Here is a 23,950-nt window from a genome sequence, read left to right on the forward strand (position 1 = left end):
CTTTTGAGTTTGTCCCTGCAGCTGTCAGGGTTCGGTGGATTCGGTAAAATCACTTCTCATCATAGGTGTGTATAGGATTACCAAACTGTCTGTAAGACTGTAATAACTGACTGACCACTGCAGTGAAATCCCCCTCCTTCCGAGGGGGGAAAATAACCCACCGTCCCTCCCTGGAAACAAACCCGAATCAGCACGGGACGGCCAGAGAGGCAAGAATGCCCTCGTTTTCTTTTCCCCCTTTTCCTCCGTCCATCGCCTCTGCTCCCCCACTCCCCCCGTCCCGTCCACCCACCCCGCGGGCCCGAAAACCCTAGCCAGCCGCCGGCGGCGAAGCGGGCGCACCGGCGGCGGCGACGATGAGCGGCGGAGGCCCGCCCAGGAAGCGCAACTTCAAGATCGAGATGTTCAAGCACCGGGTGGAGCTCGACCCCAAGTACGCGGAGCGGACATGGAAGGTCCTCGAGCACGCCATCCACGAGATCTACAACCACAACGCCAGCGGCCTCTCCTTCGAGGAGCTCTACAGGTCGGCCCCCAACCCCCCTTGCCCGCCCTAAGCTAGCCTGATTGATCTTGCCGGCGCTCGCTCTCGCTCCCGCTTGGTTAGATGATGTGCATCCGTCTCTGCCCGCGTGAATTCCGAGGAAATGCGGTTCCAGGGCAGATCGTGTGTGCAATTCGAACTGGCGCGTGATAGTATCGTGTGAAGAAAAAGGCTGGATGTTCGTATCCTGTGCAGTATACTCAGGAAGCGATCTATCAGAGAGGATTTCGTTCCAGTGTTTGTTGTCCTACCAATGTTACGGGAATAATTAGCTTCTTTTGTGGCCGAAGACCTCAGTTAACTGTTGATGCTATGCTCCACTAGGTGAGCAGTCAAGTAACAAAGCTCTTCTTAACTAGGAATTTCAAGGCAAATTTACTCTCCACCGTTTCGGCTATGGGCGTTCCATTTAAAACATGGTTTTCTAGTCTTCCATTTTTTGTTCTTCCCCGGAACATAAAATAGGGCAGACATGTTTCTGTCTGTATCAGTCTTTGCTGTCTCTGATGGATCAGCAAGCCGCAAGGCAGATTGGATCAGCATATTGTTAGCAGTTGATAGATATTTGTATGCAGATATTCATATGATTGATAATTGCTTGTCATATAAACGTTGAGTCATAGTGCTTGTTGAACTCTCATGTCGCCGAATTTGGATAGTTGGTAGTAAATTACTATTCTGCAAGAGCACAGGGTGCAGGGGGGGGGGGGGGGTGGATCTAGTATAAAACCTACTAAGGGCTATTGTGTTGTCGCCTTACTCTAATTTGTGAATTCATTTTCCATGTGCAGGAGTGCTTACAACATGGTGCTTCACAAGTATGGCGAGAAGCTCTATAATGGCCTTGAGAGCACTATGACATGGCGATTGAAGGAAATATCAAAATCAATAGAGGCTGCACAGGGTGGTTTGTTTTTGGAAGAGCTGAATGCGAAGTGGATGGATCACAACAAGGCATTGCAGATGATCCGGGATATTCTAATGTACATGGATCGGACTTATGTCCCAACATCCCATAGGACACCTGTTCATGAGCTTGGTCTGAATTTGTGGAGGGATCATATAATTCACTACCCAATGATCCATGGTCGGCTGCTTGACACCCTTCTAGATCTTATTCACAGAGAAAGAATGGGTGAAGTGATCAATAGAGGCCTGATGAGGAGCATTACAAAGATGTTAATGGATCTTGGTCCTGCTGTGTACCAAGATGATTTTGAGAAACCATTTTTGGAAGTTTCCGCTAGCTTCTACAGTGGGGAATCTCAAGAGTTCATCGAGTGTTGTGATTGTGGTAACTACCTTAAGAAGGCTGAGAGGCGGCTCAATGAGGAAATGGAGCGTGTCTCACACTACTTGGATGCTGGCAGTGAGGCAAAGATAACTAGCGTGGTGGAGAAAGAGATGATAGCCAATCACATGCATAGATTGGTCCACATGGAAAACTCTGGCCTTGTTAACATGCTTATAGATGACAAATATGAAGATTTGGGTAGGATGTACGCCTTATTCCGAAGGGTTCCTGATGGTCTATCAACAATCAGAGATATGATGACTTCATACCTGAGGGAAACAGGGAAGCACTTGGTGACAGATCCGGAGAGATTGAAAGACCCAGTGGAATTTGTTCAGTGCTTGTTAAATGAGAAGGATAAGCATGATAAGATCATCAATGTTGCTTTTGGCAATGATAAAACCTTCCAAAATGCTCTGAATTCATCCTTTGAGTTCTTCATCAACTTAAACAACAGGTCACCTGAATTCATATCACTGTATGTTGATGACAAACTCCGGAAAGGACTGAAAGGGGCAACAGAAGAGGATGTGGAGGGTATACTGGACAAAGTCATGATGCTGTTTCGGTACCTTCAGGAGAAGGATGTGTTTGAGAAGTACTATAAGCAGCATTTGGCAAAAAGGCTTCTGTCTGGCAAAACTGTTTCTGATGATGCTGAGAGGAGTATGATAGTCAAACTCAAGACGGAATGTGGGTACCAGTTCACCTCCAAATTAGAGGGCATGTTCACTGACATGAAGACATCTCAGGACACCATGCAGGATTTCTATGCCAAGAAATCCGAAGAACTTGGTGATGGCCCTACACTTGATGTCCACATCCTCACAACTGGCTCTTGGCCAACACAACCCAGCCCTCCCTGCAGCCTTCCACCTGAAATCCTTGCAGTATGTGAGAAATTCCGTGGATATTATCTTGGAACTCACAGTGGGCGGAGGTTAACATGGCAAACAAATATGGGAACAGCTGATATAAAGGCCACGTTTGGGAAAAGCCAGAAGCATGAGCTGAATGTATCCACTTACCAGATGTGTGTTCTGATGTTGTTTAACACCTCTGATGGACTTAGCTACAAAGACATCGAGCAAGCTACTGAGATACCTTCCACAGACCTAAAGAGATGTCTCCAGTCTCTTGCTTGTGTCAAGGGGAAGAATGTTCTCCGTAAAGAGCCCATGAGCAAGGACATATCAGAGGATGACACATTCTACTTCAATGACAAGTTCACAAGCAAGCTTGTTAAGGTGAAGATCGGGACCGTGGTGGCAGCAAAGGAATCTGAGCCAGAGAAGCAGGAGACCCGCCAGCGAGTTGAGGAGGACAGGAAACCTCAGATTGAGGCTGCCATCGTCAGGATCATGAAATCTAGGAGGGTCTTGGATCATAACAGTATTGTATCTGAGGTTACCAAGCAATTGCAAGCACGGTTCTTGCCGAACCCTGTTATCATAAAGAAACGCATAGAATCTCTGATCGAGCGCGAATTCTTAGAGAGGGACAAAGCAGATAGAAAATTATACCGCTATCTTGCATAAAAAGCCAGCATGTGAATGTTAAGAGATATTTCATGAGCAGGTGGCTTCCTTGTATTCCTGTAAACATTTCCCCTTGTGCTTGAGTTCAGTTTTATTTGTTGGGCACTGTCCACTGAAATCATAGCAGTTGTTGAATTTGGTTATCAACGGATTGAAATGGAGACTTTACCCAATCACTGCAACAGGTCTACTAGCCAAGCATTTATGTTATGCACACTTGTTCATTCAGAATTTCCTTCTCTTCTCTTTTCTTGGATATTGGATGTTGCATTCTCCTTCTCTTCTCTTGGATGCCGTGTTTCCTATAAAAAATCATTTGAATCAAGGAGGCCCTATTCTTTGTTCCACCAGCCATTTCACCTAGAAGATCTGCTAGTTTCTTAAAGTATCTGCAATTCTGCATCTAGTATTTGTATTGTACATGTAACTTTGACGGACCTGAATGCAAATTGTGTATGCTCCTGCACGCTAAGATGCACACACATGAGTGTGTGCACGCTTCTGTTCTGCCTCTGTCAAGATTCATCCCCAGCTTAATGATGTGGAATCTTTTTGCCAAATTGTTGAAGATAAACAGTGTGTCTGGATTCTTCTCTAAACATTTCCCAGTCGTGTCGCGGTTAATGTTCTGAACCATAAAGAACTGCATCAGGCTGTGATTTTTCTTCCAAAACGAAATGAAAAAAAGGCCAAGTTCTGGATTCAGTTTCATATGCACAATGCCATCTACATTGAACTGGTACTGGAACGGGAAATGCAGGCTGAATCTGAAAGAGATTACATAAGCTATGTTGAATCTGGGTAGTAATCAGTTTCATATTACATAGGCTATGCATAATTGGTTCAGAAAATATTATTGCTCTCTGCTTCTTCTGGAATTCAGTTTCATATGCACAATGCCATGTACATCGTTTTTTGTACCCAATCCATGATGCATTTATGTTATTGATCGGCTGAAATGGGGATTTACCCCAATCCATGATGCATTTACGTTAGGTTCATTCCGAATTTCCTTTCTCTCTTCTTGGATATTGGATGTTGTGTTTTCTTTCTCTTTTTTTGGATGTTGTGTTTCCTTGTCGGTTCTGATGCATGTGAAGAACGCCAGACACTATCAACGTTTACATTCGCTGCTTGTTTCATTGCGCTAGCATTTTAACACTAAAATTGGTTACTGTTGCTTCCAAGTTTGTTTAGAATAACAGAATGTACTGCCCATCCGACTGATCTTTGGCAAAGATCGGCCGGGCCGCAAGTCGTCTGATGCCCGCCGTGTGATTGCCCCTCTCCTCTAGCCATCCCTCTCTCTTTTTATTTATTGGAATAAGGGATCGGGTTTGGCCATAGGAGTGGGTGTTGAACTGTTGACCCCACATTTCAATAGGAGTTATTTTTATTTATTAATTTTTTTCTGGGTATTCATTGAGTTGCCCATGACCAAAATTTCATACTCATGTCCTACACATATACAGTATTATTTTATGGGGTCCATTACCCATGAATACAAAATCTTGTCAAGTCTTACGCATGGGCAAAGCTGTCATTTTATGTGTGGATAAGGATATGCTGAGCGCGCGGGTGCTTTGAAAGAGCAGTGTGTGCGATTGATGCCCATCCAATGGCAGTGCGAGCACTTGATGTTTTTCGTGGATCAGCTGGCTGAGGAGAAACGTTTCCCACATCCAAATGCTACCTTTCGTGGAGCTGAGGCGCTTACATAAAATGGAAAACCAGTGCAATATTATACTTGTTAAAAGGTTTGCAATTGGCGCCTGATTTTTTCCTGTTGAATACGACCAACAATCACTGATCCAAAAATTAGAAAGTACTTCCTCCGTTTTAAAATGTAAGACGTTTTTTAACACTAGCATAGTATCAAAAAAGGCGGGACGGAGAGACTACATACATTGATTAAAAAGAAGAAGATACAACTTCCGTCGTACTAAAAATAAGGAATCTCCAGGAATTATCTCTTCGTACACTGAAAATGATACCTGCTCTCCTACTCATACTCCCGTTCTTTGACTGAGCAATGACTATCAGAACATCAGTGAGTTGAAATTCACAACATTATCCTGCGGAAGTGAACGTTTCGCTCTCGGATGTAATTACACCCTTTTTTTAAGAAAAATAATAATTTGTAAGAAAGTCAAAAAATCTGAAACATTTTGCAAATAAAGGAGATTTATTGTTGCCTTGTATAAAATCTTTCGTGAAGAAATGACTTTCATGTTGTTGTGGACGTAAAAAAAACAAATTTGTCGCTATATACGAGATACTGTTCATGCTATATGTCCTGGGCAATTTGTCATTTTTGTCAGAGAATATTTCATTACAGAATATTTTGGTACGGCAGAAACGACAGCTCAAATTTGTTGGGAAGAAGTTTTGGAACGTTTTGACTTTTTCTGAATTTTTTAAAAATAAAATCATTTATCAGGTGTAATTACCACCATGTTCCAAAGGGTATTTTCCCCGATATGTATCTCTTCCACCAACGACTTTGCGAGTAAAAGCCTGCATGGTTGGAACCTGAAACTGCCCGTTTTCTGCTCCTCTGATCGCAGCAGAATACAGTGCTGCTCTGTAAGATTTCTCCCGCGTCTGGAAACTGTGGAAACCAGGAGGCAGCAGCGAAAAAGAATTCCATGTAGGGGTGCAGGCGGCGGCCCGCTTCCTGTCTGCTAGCATCGAGATCTTCCATTAAAGGAGTTTAGCTTCTAGTTCGTCAATGGCAGTCTTAGCTTGGCATCGATGAATGATTTTTATCCGTACGAAGGTTTGTTGGGGGTGGATCTGTAGATCCATTAGTTCGGTGATGGAACAGTTTAGCTACTGCTCTTCTTTCACAGTCCTGTTTTAACAATAAGATGAAAAGAACCATATTAAGATTCTATGTACCCTGTGTAGGAATGAACTACCATTGACAGTAATTATTATCAAGTACGTATTAACTAAGATAAAATACAGCATATCAGGACATTTATTACCTTAAACATATTTAGTTGAAAATATCTTCCAGCGTTCATTCTCCTGAGCTTCAAGTAAGTGTATGTAAAACTCAATTGATCACGTGAAGTGAAACGGTTGACCTCATTGAACCAAAGGCATGAAAATAAATTAGACATTGGTGTATGGGCACGCACGATGAAAGATCCTTTGGGCACATCTGCAAAATTGTTATACACTCGATCAACTCATTTACTCATAGGAGAATTTATCAAACATAAGTAAATGCTACTTACAACTTGGTAGAACAGGATCGTGGCCAGAGGCATTAAACTTCACAAGGCCGTCAGACTGATAAAAGTAAAATTGCTCATCGATAGCAGTGTGATTGTACTTGTTTAAGCGCTTGTTCTGAAGCACCTCCTCCCAGACACAGGTGCGATCATAGTGCACTGAAATGGCGTACTCTGCTTTCTTTCTCCATAAGAAATACTCAATGATAAGCATTGGATCAGCATGAAGACGCAATTTGCTATCCAACCAGATGGAGTACCTAACAGGTAAAATGTGTTATGTTAGCCATGGAGAAGAAAATGCATGTAGTGGTAATATGTATAGGAAAATACATATATGTGCCAGTTAAAAGAAAGCTAATAAAAACTAAGATCCTAAACTACATTAGTAGTTGATGAGATGACATACATCAGCAATCAACCAGCTAATAAGTAGTAACGAACTAACTCCGCGTGCTTTAGAATTTATATAATTTTATTCTGCAAGGAGTATAGAGTACTATACAGAATCTCCATGCAACTAGATATTATGGACAAATACATCAGCAAAAAACTTACAAGGCAGATGGGAAGAGTTGGTGAGCCAGAAGTTTTGGCACCTTTCCTGCTCTCCGCATATCTTTGTAGGGTAAATTCTTAACTACAACAATTCTCCAAAGACCAATGGATCCATTTTCATCAGGGACGTGTCCTTCAGAGGAAAGGGTTGTCAACGTTAGCTCATCCAGGAACATGATGAAGCACACATTCTTCTTAGAGTATGAGCCAATCTGTGAGATTTTTAAACTGGTAAATGATAATGTTTCTGAAACAGTGTAATAAAGAGAGAAAAGCATGCAATCACCATGAGATTGAAAAAACACAAAGAGATTGCCTAGGAGGAAATGATGGTGACTTGCCATTTTGCATCTGAAAAACATGGTACTTGTTAAGAATGCATGCACAAAAAAGGAACAAGAACATTACTCTGCTTTTAGTTGGTCTCCTTAAGTAATCAGAGCCTCCAAAAATGCATGATGACACCACCACACGGCAGGTAGCCATATAAGCCCTGTCATGTTCATCCAAATCAAATCCACTACTGGGGTAACCCTCTGGACCATCTACAAAACCACAGTGAAGACTTTGGTTTTTTGCATAATATGTTTCCTCTCTTTCCCGAAGACTCTGGTGCCCAGCAAACAATGGTTCAAAAAATCCATTACCAATCAAATGTCCCTCATTCAAGATATACTTCAACAAGAACTGTGTAAAATTGCTGTAGTCAGCAGGCTCCACAAGATTGTCAACCGACGGCAAAAACTCAATTTCACAGGGCCCATCTGCAATATTACATTATGTATGTAAGTTGACAACAAAAGTAACTAATATAGAACCGAGAAACATGCAAAAATTAATATCATTTACATGGTTCCATTTAGCAAATAAATAGGTTAGGAAATGCCTAGTGTCAGGCTTTGTGTCAAGTTTGAGCTATGAACAGCATTAATCAAGGTAGAAAATATGAGAGTAGATATTTTGAATGTAGAACCATGAGATCTTATCAACATGTTTGTTCCAACTGAGTACATCCAAGATAAAAATTGGATAACAGATTTATCTTACAAAGGTTTAAAATGACAATGTTGTAGGAACTCAACGTTTAGAGAGTAGAGTCCAGAGTATCTCTTACAATGCTTTTTCTTTCTTCCTTTGATGAAGGGTTCTGACTTGTCTATAGTCCTGACATAAAGGCAAATCTGATGATACCCGAAGGTATGCGCATATACACAAGTACATATTGACATATGGAAAATGGTAAATGTGCACTTACATAGAGATATTTTCCTTGACAGTGGTATTGCGTTTGTCTCTCTTATCCATTCCCTTTCCAACATTCTCCCTGTTGGCCGGACCTTGGTGTATCGCTGCATAGCAGAACATTGTCGATTTGTGAGAAGTTTGGAATATTGTTAACCAAAAATGCCTGTGTCACTCTAACAAGTATCTGAGTTACACGAAGATTCTAGATAGCGGGGTTCAGCAGTAAAATTCCTCATTACACAATTTTGTTTTTCTTAACTGAATTACTCAATTTTGCCGCACTTAAATCACATGATGACAATGGATAATTTCATAACCTGGTAAGTGACAACACAAAGAGGTGGAGCCAGTTGCAATTTATTTCGTACAATTAAGTACACCATGTAGCACTGAATTTCACCACACTTCTACTGACTTGACCGCAACCTTAAGAGCTAGACATGATACAAATATTTAGTACTCCCTCCGGCCCATAATATAAGATCGTTTTGCAAGCTAAAACAGCTCGTACATCTACGCCTTGACGAATCCGAGTGTATATCCAAAACTCTGATGCTGCCCATGCCATCAGATTGTCTAATTGCTTCCCCGCAATGGCAAATTATAGAGAACAATGATCCCGTGAATTATCAATCGCGGTCTGTTCGCCTACATTGCAGCAAACCGCACTTGTGCAGGGTGGCGGGAGGAGAGCTTACTGTGGAAGGGGAGGCTGGCGTGGGAGGAGAAGGAGAGGTAGGCGAGGGAGAGGAGCGCCAGGGCGAAGGTCGGGGGGAGGAGCAGGCGGCAACGGCGCCGCGGCCGTCGGGAATGGCGGCGGGGCCCGGCCGCGGGGGGCGGGCCGGTTGTCGGCAGGCGGTGCTCCGCCATATGCCCCAGCGCGGCGCTCGCTCCGGTGGGTCGCGAGCGGCGGCGAAATCCCCTCCCTGCGCGTTTCTCTTGCGGCTGTTCCCGTGTCTTCCGCCCTGTTTCTCCCTATTTTGGGGGGCGCGACAGCGCGCCCGATTTCTCGTCAACAGACATTTTCGGATACAATAATGTGCATGTAATTACTTCCTCCGTCACAGTTTAGAGTTTAGAAGGCGCGTTTAGAAATTCTCTGAAACCTAAGTGGTTATCTATTGGTTGTGAGATGGGCTAAAAAATAACATTCACACTACGCATGCATATAGAAATAGTATATCGGAGTACTAATTAACTATTAGAAATAAATGCAATGCGCCCTAAACCTTGTCTATTGTGAAAACGCACATAAATTTAACTGTGCCTTTTAAACTGTGACGGAGGAAGTACTTGCTCTGATTTTCCTTTTGGGAAAAGCTGTATGCTCTCGTATGATTTGGCCTGATGTTTTTCTTTTCCGATCTCACGGTGGTTACAATACGTGACAATTTATTTATTTTCGAAAAAGAGGCAAAAGATTTGCCTCATTTATATATTGAATAAGAAGAAGAAGAGTTTGTTATAACACACACCTATGTTACGACATGACAATTATTCTTGCAATAATAAAAGACCCTAATTTCTTTGCCCTCGCTTTGATCCAAAGGTTTGCGTCGTCGACAATGATGTTGAGCAAAATTTGCGGAGGTGCGCTCTTTTGCCTGAACACTCTTGCGTTACACTCATTCCAAATGACCCACGACGCCAGCATGATAATCGATGCCTTCGCTTTTCGGTCGGCGATGCCCACAACCAGGGCCGGCTCTAGGATTCCAGAGGCCCTAGGGCAAACTACCAGTGGGCCCCACAGTGAAAAAAGTTGACTGAATACATGAGTGCATAAAATAATTGTAAAGCCATAAACACTGATAAACTTTAATTAGCATCAAATATTTGATAGGTATTCTTGTCTCTTTTCTAAAGACTATTTGAATTGGAGACAAAGCCTTCATTTCTGTACTTCTCAAAACATCTACTGCGAGTGTGCGGCAGTGCATCAGTGCGTACTTGCAATTTTTTTCAGGTTCCGTGCGTATTTGCTACAGACTTGAACCTTGCCGTGCGTGTATAATTGATAGATGGGCCTTCTTTTCTCTACTTACGTAGCAGATATGGGCCCCTAGTTTGTCTGGCCCCAGGCCGTCGCCCTTCTTGCCCTGGGCCAGAGCCGGCCCTACCCACAACGCTCGTGCTCGCCCACCACGCATGAACAGAGTCGAAGAAGTGCCATGCAGACGTGTCCATGTCGTAGATGCGACATTTTTCTGAATAACCATACTCCAAAGCCTGAGAGTGAAGCGGCATCCAAACCATTTGGTCCATGGGGGAGAGGACCAAGCCCAAAAACTGCGTCTTGTAAGCAAAGGCCGCAGAGTAGTGGCCAGATTCTATGTGCTTCCATATGATCTCATCCTCAACAAGCTCATCAAGGGGCACCTCATGAAGTAGCATCCAAAAGGTTGAAGAATTGTGTGACATGCTCGATGGAAAATGATGCGGTTAGTCTAATTTTGAGGATCCACGCGTTTCCGTCTGATTTTGAGGATCCACGGGCCCCCGTATCTTCCAGTGCTTCCGGGACGAAGCCTCGTAAATGAGCGGAGCAATGTCTTTGAGCTTGTGTCCAAGAAGCCAAGAGGAGCCCCAAAAAGGAGTTATCGTACCATTCCCGATCGTGATGGTGGTACATGCATAGAAAAAGTTGAGGTCTTCCTCATCACACGGGTTCCTCTCCCGACCCACAACTTTATGGGCTCCTTCCACTCTTACCAAGGCCATCGCAAACGCAAGGCCCGCGTGAACTTGTTGGTGTTGAGGGCACCAAGTCCATCATAGGCAAGCGGTCGACTCACAATGTCCCAATTGACCTTGCATTTTTGCCCCGATTGTCTTATCCGACCCTGACCATAGGAAGGCCCACTCAAGCTTGTCGATGTTTTGCAGGATGGTGGGTTGTATGACAAGCAGCGCGATGAAGTAGACCACTTGGGAAGCGAGAACCGACTTGACAAGTGTTGCACGCCCAATGATAGTGATGTTTTGACCCTCATATGTTGTCAATCTGCTTGCCACCTTATCCACAAGAAATTGCAGGTCAGCGAGCTTCAGTTTCCACACACAGAGCGGAGTCCCCAATAATAAAGCAGAAAGGAAGCCCTAATAGCTGGTAGCCCTTGCATGATGCGGCCCAAGTCGAGATTGCTGCACTGAATGGAAACCATCGAGCTCTTATGGAAGTTAGTGCACAGGCCGGTGACTTCACCAAAACCTCTCAAAATGGCCGCGAGGTTGTCCATATCTCTTTTGATCGGCACTACAAACACAGCTGTCGTCCGCATAGAGAGAGGTTCGCACCATGACTCCTCTCCCTCGAATCTTGAGCAGTAGGCCCTTCCTTCACTAGTAGAAAAACGGAGCTTTAAAACCGGTTCGTAAGGGCCTTTAGTGTCCGTTCTGTAACCGGCACTAAAGTGTGGGCGCTAAAGGCCCCCCCCCATTAGTACCGGTTCGGCGCGAACCGTCACTAAAGGCCCACCACGTGGCGTGAGCTCGCGTCGTGGCATGGGGGACCTTTAGTACCGGTTGGTGTTACCAACCGGTACTAAAGGTTTTTTTAAAAAAAATTGAAAATTTTGGAATTTTTTCGTTTTTTTTTCGATTTTCAATTTTCTGAATTGAATTATTTGATGATTTAGTGTCTAATCACCCCTCTTAACTGCTCAAGTGTGGATCACTCATTCCAAATCGTCTAACTTTTCGGTCGGTCACCCATCCTCTCACTCCCCCAGCCTGAGCACGCTTAACTTCGGAGTTCTATTCCCCCTACTTTCCAAGTCTGCACTTGTTGTTTTCCTGACAAATGTAAGCTGTCAATCCTATTAACCCTCAGCAATTTAGCTTGAGCATTAGGTCACTCGTTTCACCATTTGAGTTTGAAACTATTATTCTAAAAAACAGTAATTATTTAGTAACACTAATATTTCTTGAATAAGTTTGACCAGATTTGACCAAAATTCAGAAAATTGAAATAATTATTTAGTAACACTAATATTCTTGAATAATTATGTAGTAACATTAATACTTCTTGAATAAGTAGTTTGACCATAGTTTGACCAAAATTAAAAAAACTGAAATTTGAGCATATATTTTTTTCCTTTTGGAATTTGAGGATTCTAAAAAATTGCCAACAAGCCGTAGGCGGTCAAAATCGGATGCGGATTTTCGTGCTGAATTTTTTGATATATTATTTTTTTTTCGACATCGTATGCAAAAGTTATAGCCGTTTTACATTTTCCCTACACTTTTTGCAAAACATGTCCAAATTTAAGTTTTCAAATTTTCATAACTAGTAGGTGTAGTAATATAACTACCTCTCGAAAGATTTTATTTTCTGAAGTTCTTATCATTTTCTTTTGATTTTTTCAAAACTAAAATGGCGATACACGGGGGGGGGGGGGGGGGGGGGGAGGGGTGGTAGAGTTTGAAAATTGCCCTATAGTCCCGGTTTGTGTCTTCAACCGGGACTATAGGTCAGAGCCCTTTAGTCCCGGTTCATGGCACAAACCGGTACTAAAGGTTAGCCCTTTAGTACCGGTTCGTGTCACGAACCGGTACTAAAGGTGATCATGGGGCCCCGGCCTGACGCCAGCCTGCCACCACCCCTTTAGCACCGGTTCGTGGCACGAACCGGTACTAAAGGTTCAACATGAATCGGCATTAATGCATAGCCGTTCGAACCGGCACTAATGGTGACATTAGTACCGGGCCAAAATCAAACCGGGACTAATGTGCCTCACATTAGGTCCTTTTTCTACTAGTTCTTGTCGCCACGTCGAGGATTTGCTTCAATGAGTCAATAGCTATGACAAAAAGGAGGGCAAAGGTAGGGTCCCCTTGCCATAGTCCCTGGCCATGCTTGATGGGAGTACTAGCTAACCCATTCAAGAGGAACCTCGAAGATAAGGAACATAGAAGAGCCACAATTCATTCTTCAAATTTGCATCGAAAAGCTACGGAGGTCAAGCAAATACTCCTATTTGACGGAGTCAAAGGCCTTGCGAATGTCTAGCTTGAATAGGAAAGACTGAGAGAGGGAGTCTTCTCTTGTGCAGGCGACGCGCAAGGTTTCTAACCTATGTGACAATTTATATGTTTGATGTCGATGACGCTTCCAAGTTGGCGTCGATGATCCGGTTGTGTTTTTTTTTGGCGAGGGGATGATCCGGTTGTGTTGTTATCGGTGTCGATGATCCGGTTGTGTTGTTATTTGTGCCAAGATCTTGTCAGTGGTCAGGTCACTCCGCGGTGCGCTAGCTTTGTAAATTATAATCTACTACTCCCATTGATCAGACAAATCTTTGCCTCATTGAAAAAAAGCTTTTATGAACTTCTCACACTGGCGTTAACCAAGGTTTCAGAATTTCAGAGCATTTGCTTGACTTTCTGGTTCATGTTCTAGGCATATTTGGGTTGAGGTTTTGGCTCAGATGATCGTAGTCATAGAGCACACACGTTTCAGCTGCCATAGATTAATCTTCTAGTAAACCTGCCACTTCATGGCAAGAAGTATGCGTAGTAATTAGATTGTGAAACTGTGATGTCCTGTAAGCAGTAGTTAGTTCAGCTATTTACAGATAAGCTTCTGTTGCAACGAACAAACAAAATTCAGCTTAGTCCTGGACCGGCGACGCCACAACATAGCCCGAGTGCCTGACAGCAGAACTACATAACTGAAACACAGAGCTGCAAGGGCATCCCCGCACGCTTTACAGATGTTTCTGTGGTAAAAAAAAAAAGATGATGATGATCAGCAGAAACAAAACTACTGTATTTCAGCACAGCTCACTGGTGGATCACCTCCAGAAACAAAACTATATTTCAGCACAGCTCACCGGTGGATCATCTCCAGAAACAAAACTATAGTTCAATAAAGCTCACTGGTGGATCATCTCCGCAGGTTATTATACACAGCAGAAAGAAGGCTTATATGTCCAACATTCATCCAACACAACACACGAATGAAAAAGAAGACAACGAAATGAGCAGGACAACACGATGCTGCATACTGCGTGTAGTGTTAATATCATCCTTCTTTGTTAACATCACCATGTGGATGGAAGTACAGACCGATCCAGAGGAGACAAATCCAAGTGGATGCCGAGTATTCTTTCGTACAATACAAGATTTTACCCGCTATACCTTACCTTGATACAAGATGGGACTCCCAAACCAAATCAAAAGAAAGAAGTGTCAGAAAACACGAAAAACCCTCACTATATGAACCAGGACATAAGACTTCTACAGCATTTTCATAGTTAGAGAATCAGGCGGCGTGATAGGACAGTGTGTATCGGATCTAAGCAGAACGAGAATCAGATAATATGCACGTATTAATCAGCCTTGGTCTGCTCTACTGACTTAACTGGCCGGGACTCGAACCCACCCCCTTTCCGGTTCTCGAGAGAGTAGGGCATGTATGTCCCCAAAATCTTATCCCAAAGGACGAAGAAAGGTTGCGAAAAGTTGTATTTATTGCCATAGAGCTGGTGGTGGATATCATGGTAAGCAGTGTTGTTGTTGAACAACGCATGGAGGATGTTACCGGGAAGCCACAGCCCGCAGTGGTCATCCACCGTCTTGATGGTCGCAAAAGAGAAAAAGAATATGGATGTTCGTGGTGTCATACCAGAGAGGAGGAAGGAGAGAGCACCGCCGATAGTGTCCAGAATAAGGCCCTCGAGAGGGTGGTTGTAAAGAGCCCCAAAGGAATAAGGGACTACAAGAGTGTGGTGCTTGGAATGGATGTGCTTATACAGAAACTTGTTGATGTGCATGTATCTGTGCATGAAGTACTGCCATGTGTCCATGACAAACATGGCGATGATAAATTGCAGCACTATCACCACAGCAGAAGGCTGCTTCGGTGCAATACCACTCTCATCGCCGATAACCTGCAGTTCATGGAAATTTAACCATGTTAGAAACTTGTGTATAAATGAAGCTATCAGGTAAGCTCCATAAGAATTGTTAAGGCCTGGTATTACTTCAAAAAACTGCTCGTTAAATTGGGCATTCCTGCATATCAAATTTTCCCCATGAGAAGCTATGTTGTTATACTTCCAGTCAACATAAAGTGTAGCTTGTGTTGCATCAATTTTGAGGTTTGTAACATGTTGTATGCTATTGTACAAATATATAACTGCTTCTCAGCAGCAATACTAGAATCAGCTCCTCACTACTATAATTCAGAGGGTCAGATTTCTTTGTTAGCAATGGTCAGCTTCTTATCTTCCATAGCAACTATATTTTTAAGGCGACGCCTTACCGCCTTAGGGAGGGGGGGCGCTTTGGCGCCTAGGCGACGCCTAGGCGGGCGCTTTGGACGCCTAGGCGCCCAAAGCGGTCGATTTTCCAAAGCAGAGGGGGAGCGCTTCGACGCCTAGGCGTCGCCTTAGGGACGCTTTAAAAACATAGCATAGCAAGTATAAACGCAAAAACGTAAGGCTGAGCAACTCTCCAGCAACCAAACTGCAGTTATAAGCATGGCATGCTGATTTCCTTTACTTAATATTTCATTTCATCACAGATAGTCAGGTCCCAAAAGTTTGCTCTATGTGGAATGCGGTAGTTACATGCCAAAACAATCCAAGACAAGGTCGTCCTAAGCCAGTCACTTCAGCTCCAAATCAGGATAGATAGCTTATCAAGCGTCTCTCTATCTAGTATCTACTAGTGCCATTTATGGAGAGGTAAAGAGAAAAGGCACTTTGCAGCTCAAAATCATGGTTGCCAATACAGCAAAGGCCTTAAAATCATTGTTGCCACTACAGCAAAGGCCAAAGCTACGTATTCAGGTGGCCTATCTGCAGACCAGAAGGGATATAGACAGGAAAGGGCGAGGAGGAGGATTACCGCGAAGAGCGTGAGCGCGACGACAACCTGGAAGGCCTGCTGGACGAGGACGCCCCTGACGACGGCACCCCTGGAGACGACGTTCCGGGCGGCCTCCTCGCCCCTGGGGTGCAGGCGGTAGGCGTCGAGGCGCTCCACGCCGTCCAGCGCGACGTAGAGCCCCGAGTAGAGCCAGTAGACGGCGATCGGCACGAAGGTGCCGAGCAGCTCGTCCGACACCCCAATCGGCATCCCGCCTCCCTCCCTCGCCCCCTCCCGAATCCCCGGCGAGGCGAGACGAGGCGACGGAGGAAATGCGCGCGCGCGGGCGCGAGGCTTCTTCCGCCCGACGCCCGTGGACGGCGCGCGGATTCGGGGGCGGGGGGCGGCGGGATTGGGGGCAGGCGGCCCGGATCTCTCCGACGGGCAGGGAGAGGGGGGGCTCTGGGGTTGGAGGACTTTTCAGCGGAGGCTGGCGGCTGCGCTGGGGGAGGCGGGTGGAGGCTGGAATATAGGCGCGGTGGGCGGTGGCCCGGCGGGCGGGGCCCGGCCGTCGCCGTCGGTCCGTGCGACGACAGGGAGGGAGGGGGGAGGAGACGAGGGGAACGGCGCTGGCCGCATCCCCGCAGAGGGGCCGGAGGTTATCAAACGGCCCGCGCGAGCTAGCGAGCACGTACGTGTACGTGTACGCCACCGTGTGGATCCACGGCGCCAACGGTGGCGATGTTGTGGCGTACCCCGTCACGGGAAGTTTCTGTGGATCTTCGTGTCAAATATCGTGAAGACCACGACAGTAGATAGATTTTCCTTCCTGCGCAGTAGAGCGGTAGCCTCCTAGCCCGAGTCCATTCCTTTTCGCGGCGTTGCTCGTTTGACCCAAGGCTGGCTTTAGCCGGCGGGTTTGTATAGGACACATCTAGACGTGACATAGTCTATGTCACATCTAAGCTGATTTTCACTTTGTTTGTGGTCTAATTTTTTTTGTTTCTTGTTGATGCATTATATACTTGTGAGAGCTTAAATGTGACATCCTTAAAAAGCATCTAGATATGAATTAGACAAACTGTTAGCCGGCCGCCAGAAGATTGCGACGGAACTTGAAGGCTCCTTCCTTCCTGCCGGACTTGACCAGGAACCACTTTCTTACGGAGGCATGTGATCAGATTACGCTTAAAAATCAGCTAAAATAGTACCACCGCTGTAAACTAATGTAAGACGTTTTAGATCACTATATCTAAACTGCAGATTTCGAAGATGGATCAACCGAATTTCTACGCACTACCAGCTACCGACATTCATATCATATAACAAACAAAACAGACCACACTTGCAAGACCACGGCAGCACTTGTCAGGAAAGTCACTTGTTTAACAGCCAACGACACGTTCCAGCACCACACTTGTGGCAAACGACACGTTCCAGGTACCACACTTGTGGCAAACGACACGTTCCAGTACCACACTTGTGGCAAACGACATCCAAGTCAGGGATCCAACAAACGACTACAGTATGTATCAGAAGACGACGCTAGCTACACCACCAACCAGCGAATCATGCTGGTCAGGACCGGTTTCAGAGCAGGCGCTGCAGCGTTCATCTGTACGCCGGTGCGCCGGCGAAGGAGTAGAGGGAGGACACTGGCACCCTTGAAGCAGCAGGCCCCTGGAGGTTTGCCGGGTAAGCAGCTGGGTAAGCACCACGGTAGATCTCATCAGCGTAGCTTGGGGGTGCGGCGACCTCCTGTGGCGGCACCCTGTAGTCTCTTGGAAGGAATGGATCCACCCTGTTGGCGGCGTCAGCTGGAGCCCTGGGAGCAGAATTCAAGTTCAACAAGATCAGAAGTCATCAAGCATCCGAGCATATGTGTATGTATGATTAGATAACAATTAAATCAAAACATCTTTTTGTGTTGTTGTAATGCACGCTTTACACTTGTCGAAGACCGCGGTTCATCAAGACAGCGTGCTATAAACCTTGAAGCATGCTCCGTGTTATTTCCACAGATGTCAAAAACACCCTCAACTACATGTTCAAATATTAATACATGCCAATTTTGCTTTTTGTTCCTAAATGTTTTAGTCTGTTCATAATTAATTGCCAAACAAATATGCAAATTCTAGAATCATGACGGAAAGGTTCTGACATGAGGGTAAAATTCTTATTTCTAAAAAAGAGAAAATTGAGGGCCATGAGCATGTAATGAAGTGCCAGTAAGGTGCCTAAACTGTAGGGGCCTCCAGTGCATTAATCCTTTCTTTGATGAGTCAGACAAACTTTTGGAAAGAATGAACAGGTCTCCTAGATTCAACAGTTCTTTTCTTCTGAAATGAAATCCCAGATTCTCATAAAACAGCTTTTACTAGGGTAATCAGCACTCCTATATGAATCATAATAGTCTACAGCTATTATCGTATATTTTTTAGAAACAGGTGAATTGGTTAGCTATCTTAAGACTCAGCACCAAACTAAAGAATCCACAGAAACAGCCCATTGAACAAATAGTTTGTGGGAAGGAAATTCTGCATTCAGAGTAACAAAGTGCCCCACTAAAGGATTACAAAAGAATTACGACCTTCTAATAATTTCACAATTAAACATCAACGGACACAACTTATCAAACATACTTCCATAAAATGGACGAAAATATGGTGAAAAGCTATGTTCACTGCTCATAATTCAATTAGGAAGCAGCCAAAAAGTTGTACTATTAAATTGACAGCCATGCTTGAAAATATATTGATTAAAAATATTGTCTGTTATAATAAATGAAATTAGCACACAAATTACAGTATATGAACATATAAGATAATGACAACTCACCTTTCATAAATGATATTAGCTTGATGTGGATGGTATGAACCATGAGGAGCAGGAGCAACATAGTATGTAGGTGGCTGAGCTTCTTCAACAAACTGTGGGCGTCGAATTTCTTCAACATGGAGTGATGGCCTTCTTTCTTCATAATCATAGGCTAATCTCCTTTCTTCAGCAAATTGTGGGTGTTGCATTTCTTCACGATATCGTGGCAGCCTCCTTTCTTCATAATCATATGGCTGTCGCCTTTCTTCAACATAGTGAGGCATGCGCCTTTCAACACGGTTTGTCCGAGGAACTTCTTGAACATGTTGGGAAGATGGCTGTTGTATGTTAATTGGCTTGTATAGTGCCAGTAGCTTACGGACCTACAAAATAGAACCATAAATTACATCATGAACATGCAAAATGTTATTTTAGTTTTGGATACATTTCAAATTGCACAATTTAGAATAATTGTCATGGCTTACTTGTCTCGAATTGAGCTCTTGGGTGAATTTTCCCTTTGAATTGTAGTTCTCCTTAATGGCATGCTTGAAACTACTCTCAGGAAGCGGAAGACAATCTTTATCAATCCTGAATTTGACCTGCATCAAGTGCACGAATTGCACGAATTAGTTAAAATAATAAAATGTCCTTAGCATCATCTCCTTTGACCCATCATTCATCTTCATGAAATATGAAAACAATGCTAAAAGAAGCTCCATGTTAGCTTTCCAAGGCTAAAACATCCCACACTAAATGGATAAAAGATATTAAAAGAACAAGATCACCACAGATTTTGGCAAACACAAAATGTAATAATGCAAATTAATCAACATGGGATATAAAGAGAAATTAGAATTCCACAGCAAACATAAGCTGTGTTTGGAACTTTGGATGGTGACCAATACCAACCATACTAACCTTTTTGGTCATACCCAAAATTTTGGCTCTTGATTGGATGGTTGCCAAATTTTTTGGAATGCCCAAGTGCTCTAGTCAACTCTAATTGATTTTTTTTGCCAAAATTGGCCAAAACATGGGCAACCAAAACCTTAGCCAATATTTTGGCTAGCAAAATTTTGGTGATGTTCGGCTCAAACCAAACACACCCATAGCTCTATTATAGAGATCTGTGCATAATATTGCTTTCGCAAGGGATCCGTTATAGATGATCAGTAGTGTTTGCATACGCATGTTCCAATACCATTTTACTCGCTCCCTCCACACAATTAATCCTTGCCATCTACCAGTACTCATCATTAATATGTTTTGCTAGGTATATCATTACAAACATGGGCGTAACCGTGTAAGGTCATCCGCCGATTTTTCTTCCGATGGCCAGACAAAACTATTGAACTAATTACCAAAAAAGATTAGGCCGGAAACTCAAAGACGAACAGCTATTTCTTTCTACTTAGCCTGAGATCACCATTAATTCGGTTACTGTGCAAAGTGCAAACATATACCTTCTTAACAGAAATCAAAACATTTTGAAGGGAACAAATGGTTTACTTTGCCTCTACTAATTAAAGATAGTTCAGGACATGTGGCATTCTCTCATAAAAAGATCATGTGTGTTTCCTAACTTGATCGGAGGTGTCCTATCTACCATCATTTCGAGAAGACTTCCACCTCACCCTTTGCCACGTAACATCATGTATGCTAGGACGTGCTCCAATATACCACGACCTTTGCACCCTCTGCCACTCTAGCAAAGACTTACCGACGCAACAAACGACAACTCCCACATGATCAATGCTAGACCGCCATGGACATTTAATGATTAAGGAAACTAAAATAAGAATTAGTACTCACTAGTAACCGTTCTGATTCGTTATGAAAAAATTGAAGCAAAAGCCTTGTAAGAAAATAAATTTAGCTTAAATAACTATTTTAAGTTTAATGACGTAAAAAGTTGCCAAGTGAGACAAGAAAAACATGTCGCTTTTCTCTTCAATAAGCATACACGCATATCCAAACTTTGAGTTTGCATGCCATCGGAATCAACATGAATTTCAACACATCACTAATGAGCCTTTCAAAGGATCAGTAAAAAAATTATCAGGCCATTGTCTGCGGTATTAACTTGTGCGGCTTTCTACATACCCTAACCATACGATATAGCACATAATATCTTCAGGACAGGTTGTATAATAATACTAGTTAATAGTAAACAGGATACTTCTACTACCATAATAATGGGCCATAAGCACGCAGACAATGACCAAGAATTACCTGAGCAGGGAATTTCCCATAATATCTTCAGGACAGGCTGTATAATAATACTAGTTAATAGTAAACGGATACTTCTACTACCATAATAACGCGCCATAAGCACGCAAACAATGACCAAGAATTACCTGAGCAGGGAATTTCCCGTTGAACGCACGCCGCACAAGATCCATCCCTCCTCTTGCTGTTGCCTTGTACACCCCATAGAGAAGCTTCAGGTCAAAGTCATACAGGAACAGCTTCGCCCCTGGTCGGATCTTCTCCACCACATCTATCTTCCCCTTGGGCAAGCCAAACACGCTGTTCTGGAAGCACTCCGGCTTCGTCTTTCCGTTGCACATGAAGATAAACCCAGCACTGCCCCTCTCCTCCCCCGCTGCGCCGTCCTTCTTCTCCTTCTCCTCAACCTTCGGGTTCACCCTCCCCTGTCCTTCCCCCTTCTCCCTCCCCCTCATCTTATCCTTCCTACCCCTCTTCCTGTCAGCACTGCTGTTCCCAGTGCCCATCTTCCTGTCAGCACTGCTGTTCCCAGTGCCCATCTTAATGCCATCACCCTTGTTCTCGGCGACGGACTTGCTGCCATCACCCTTGTTCTCGGCGACGGACTTGCTGCCATCACCCTTGTTCTCGGCGACGGACTTGCTGCCATCACCCTTGTTCTCGGCGACGGACTTGCTGCCATCACCCTTGTTCTCGGCGACGGACTTGCTGCCATCACCCTTGTTCCCGGCGACGGACTTGCTGCCATCACCCTTGTTCCCGGCGACGGACTTGCTGCCATCACCCTTGTTCTCGGCGATGGACTTACTGCCATCACCCTTGTTCTCAGGGACGGACTTACTGCCATCACCCTTGTTCTCGGCGACGGACTTACTGCCACCACCGTTGTCCTTGGCGACGGACTTATCCCCATCGCCGTTGGTCTTGGCGACCATCTTCCCGTCAGCGCCGCCGTTCTCGGCGACCACAAGGGCGGCCGAAGTGCCGACGTCGGCCGGGGCGGGAACCACCGGCGTGGGCCCCGAAGCAGGCGCGTCGGCGGAGGCCGCGACTGCAGCGGCGGCGGCCGCCTTCAGCTTCTCCGGATCGGCCTTCTTCTTCTTACACGCCCTCTTGCGCCTGACCGATCCGGGGGTGACCTTGGACGGCGGCGTCGGCGCGGAGGCGGAGGTCGACGCGGCGCCCTTGCCCTTGCCCTTGGCGCCCGGAGTGGCGGGCGCCTCCTTCACCATGGCTGATTGGAGCGGCCAGATCAGGGAAAAATTGCCACGAAAATTAAGAAAAACTTTGCTGAATCTACTCGTGAAAAAATCGAACTGAACTGCGCTGAATCTACTCGCGAAGATCGAACTGAGCCGCGCTGAATCTACTCGCGAAGATCGAACTGAGCACGGGCAATCGCTCGGCTCGATCTCGTCGATGGGTAGGGCACGCGACCGGCTACGATGCGGGGAGAATTGAGGAAGTGGTAACTGAAATCAATCCAGGTCCGGATGACGGAGGTGAGGAGGGAGCGTGTGCGCGTACCTTCGGTAGCGAGAAAGGGGATGACTGTCAGGGGGGTGTCACGGCGGGCGAGCCTGATGTGGCCTCCGCTCCGCGTCAGGGGTGGGGGTTTATAGGTGTGGGGAGACAGGGAGGGGAGTCGGTCGATGGACATCATCCGGTGCGGACTGCGGACTGCGGACCCCGGATCCTTTGTTTGCCGGTTCGCTTTTCGACCCTACGGACGGCTCGGCTGTCTGGATCGAACGCCGTGGAGGAAATATGGGCAGTATTTTTCGTGGTCAATTTTATGTCCGATTGGGTAAACATGCCCACTTTCTGAAAAAAGGACACACACTCGTGTATACTTTTGTCAAAAAAAGGACACACACTCGTTCTAGCACGTCTCGTTCTCTTGTGGCAAGGAGCCAGGACCTGTGGATCCCTATACTATTACAATTTAACAAACTTTATACAGTATATTCAACAATCAAATGGAGTTACAAGGAAAAGACTGTGAATCATGGGGCGGCTCCCACAGCTTAAACATGGCGACGCACTGTTCTTGACGTCTGTTAGTGGTGCGCACGTACGGCTCCTCTTTTGTGAGTTTTAAAGAGGATGAACGGTTTAATGAAAACGGTTATATATGGAACATGTTGTTTTTATGCGTAGTGTCGTTACTGCTCATGAGTTTAAATGTGTGTCGGTAGTGCGCACGTACGGCTTTTCTTTTTTCGAGCTTTGTCGAGGATAACGATTTAGCTTGGATGGTTACCGGTGGAAGCCTTTGCTTGTCGCGCCTCCATTGCTCTTGAGTTCTGGCCGTTTGTGGGTGATCATACGTACAGCTTCTTCTTTGCGATCTTTGTTTAGAATAAATGGTTTGATTATACCTATATCTAGTAGAGTAAACAAAGCTTATAAATATAGCAACGTCAACAACATTTCGTAGGGTCAAAGTGTAATAACAGAGATACTCATTTGAACATGCGTCGTATACTCTTTGTCACTTAGTATTAGCGTGGTCGTATGTTTTTTCAATGCAAACTCCATCTACTCCTTCTATATGGAAATTTAAGGTGAGATGAACAATTTTGCAAAATCAAGGCAGCACACACATGCAAGGCAACCCTTATGATCTTCTCCAAAACCTTTCAATTAATGTATTAACTCTCCA

The 23,950-nt window shown here is 44.7% G+C and overlaps 4 protein-coding genes across 5 annotated transcripts; 1 reads left to right on the plus strand and 3 right to left on the minus strand.

Annotated features, from left to right (window-relative positions):
• Positions 1-220: 220 nt before the first annotated feature.
• LOC123128377 (cullin-3A) lies at positions 221-3,552 on the plus strand. The gene is made up of 2 exons (XM_044548360.1): positions 221-526; positions 1,336-3,552. Exons 1-2 carry the CDS (start codon positions 357-359, stop codon positions 3,374-3,376), a joined length of 2,211 nt encoding a protein of 736 aa, XP_044404295.1. The 5' UTR covers positions 221-356; the 3' UTR covers positions 3,377-3,552.
• Positions 3,553-5,657: 2,105 nt separating this feature from the next.
• On the minus strand, positions 5,658-9,402 carry LOC123130971 (probable hexosyltransferase MUCI70). Of its 2 annotated transcripts, none has more exons than XM_044550753.1 (8): positions 9,120-9,402; positions 8,432-8,525; positions 8,291-8,340; positions 7,585-7,940; positions 7,177-7,388; positions 6,622-6,878; positions 6,367-6,545; positions 5,658-6,230 (listed from the first exon to the last, which is right to left on the minus strand). In XM_044550753.1, the coding sequence occupies exons 1-8, from the start codon at positions 9,289-9,291 to the stop codon at positions 6,117-6,119; spliced, it is 1,434 nt and encodes a 477-aa protein (XP_044406688.1). In that variant the 5' UTR covers positions 9,292-9,402; the 3' UTR covers positions 5,658-6,116. The 2 variants fall into 2 exon arrangements, with proteins under 2 accessions (XP_044406688.1, XP_044406689.1); XM_044550754.1 differs by lacking the exon at positions 9,120-9,402 and adding an exon at positions 8,933-8,999.
• A 4,869-nt stretch (positions 9,403-14,271) lies between these two features.
• Positions 14,272-16,989, minus strand: LOC123128378 (sphinganine C4-monooxygenase 1). The gene is made up of 2 exons (XM_044548361.1): positions 16,276-16,989; positions 14,272-15,314 (listed from the first exon to the last, which is right to left on the minus strand). The coding sequence occupies exons 1-2, from the start codon at positions 16,504-16,506 to the stop codon at positions 14,754-14,756; spliced, it is 792 nt and encodes a 263-aa protein (XP_044404296.1). The 5' UTR covers positions 16,507-16,989; the 3' UTR covers positions 14,272-14,753.
• Positions 16,990-17,601: 612 nt separating this feature from the next.
• Positions 17,602-22,965, minus strand: LOC123128379 (uncharacterized). Its single transcript, XM_044548363.1, has 5 exons — positions 22,813-22,965; positions 21,414-22,519; positions 19,539-19,655; positions 19,075-19,436; positions 17,602-18,061 (listed from the first exon to the last, which is right to left on the minus strand). Exons 1-5 carry the CDS (start codon positions 22,946-22,948, stop codon positions 17,848-17,850), a joined length of 1,935 nt encoding a protein of 644 aa, XP_044404298.1. The 5' UTR covers positions 22,949-22,965; the 3' UTR covers positions 17,602-17,847.
• Positions 22,966-23,950: the final 985 nt, after the last annotated feature.

This window comes from Triticum aestivum, chromosome 6A, assembly GCF_018294505.1.
Source record: "Triticum aestivum cultivar Chinese Spring chromosome 6A, IWGSC CS RefSeq v2.1, whole genome shotgun sequence".
NCBI lineage: Eukaryota > Viridiplantae > Streptophyta > Magnoliopsida > Poales > Poaceae > Triticum > Triticum aestivum.

Coding starts and splice junctions, on each gene's coding strand:
- LOC123128377 (XM_044548360.1), top strand. CDS start 357: ATGAGCGGCGGAGGCCCGCCCAGGAAGCGCAACTTCAAGATCGAGATG. Junction 527..1,335: donor TCCTTCGAGGAGCTCTACAG/GTCGGCCCCCAA, acceptor TTCCATGTGCAG/GAGTGCTTACAACATGGTGC.
- LOC123130971 (XM_044550753.1), bottom strand. CDS start 9,291: ATGGCGGAGCACCGCCTGCCGACAACCGGCCCGCCCCCCGCGGCCGGG. Junction 8,341..8,431: donor GTCAAGGAAAATATCTCTAT/GTAAGTGCACAT, acceptor CCTTTATGTCAG/GACTATAGACAAGTCAGAAC. Junction 7,941..8,290: donor AGGAAGAAAGAAAAAGCATT/GTAAGAGATACT, acceptor GTAATATTGCAG/ATGGGCCCTGTGAAATTGAG.
- LOC123128378 (XM_044548361.1), bottom strand. CDS start 16,506: ATGCCGATTGGGGTGTCGGACGAGCTGCTCGGCACCTTCGTGCCGATC. Junction 15,315..16,275: donor TCGCGCTCACGCTCTTCGCG/GTAATCCTCCTC, acceptor CATGAACTGCAG/GTTATCGGCGATGAGAGTGG.
- LOC123128379 (XM_044548363.1), bottom strand. CDS start 22,948: ATGATGTCCATCGACCGACTCCCCTCCCTGTCTCCCCACACCTATAAA. Junction 22,520..22,812: donor CCCCTTTCTCGCTACCGAAG/GTACGCGCACAC, acceptor CGCTCCAATCAG/CCATGGTGAAGGAGGCGCCC. Junction 19,437..19,538: donor AAGAGCTCAATTCGAGACAA/GTAAGCCATGAC, acceptor TCTATTTTGTAG/GTCCGTAAGCTACTGGCACT.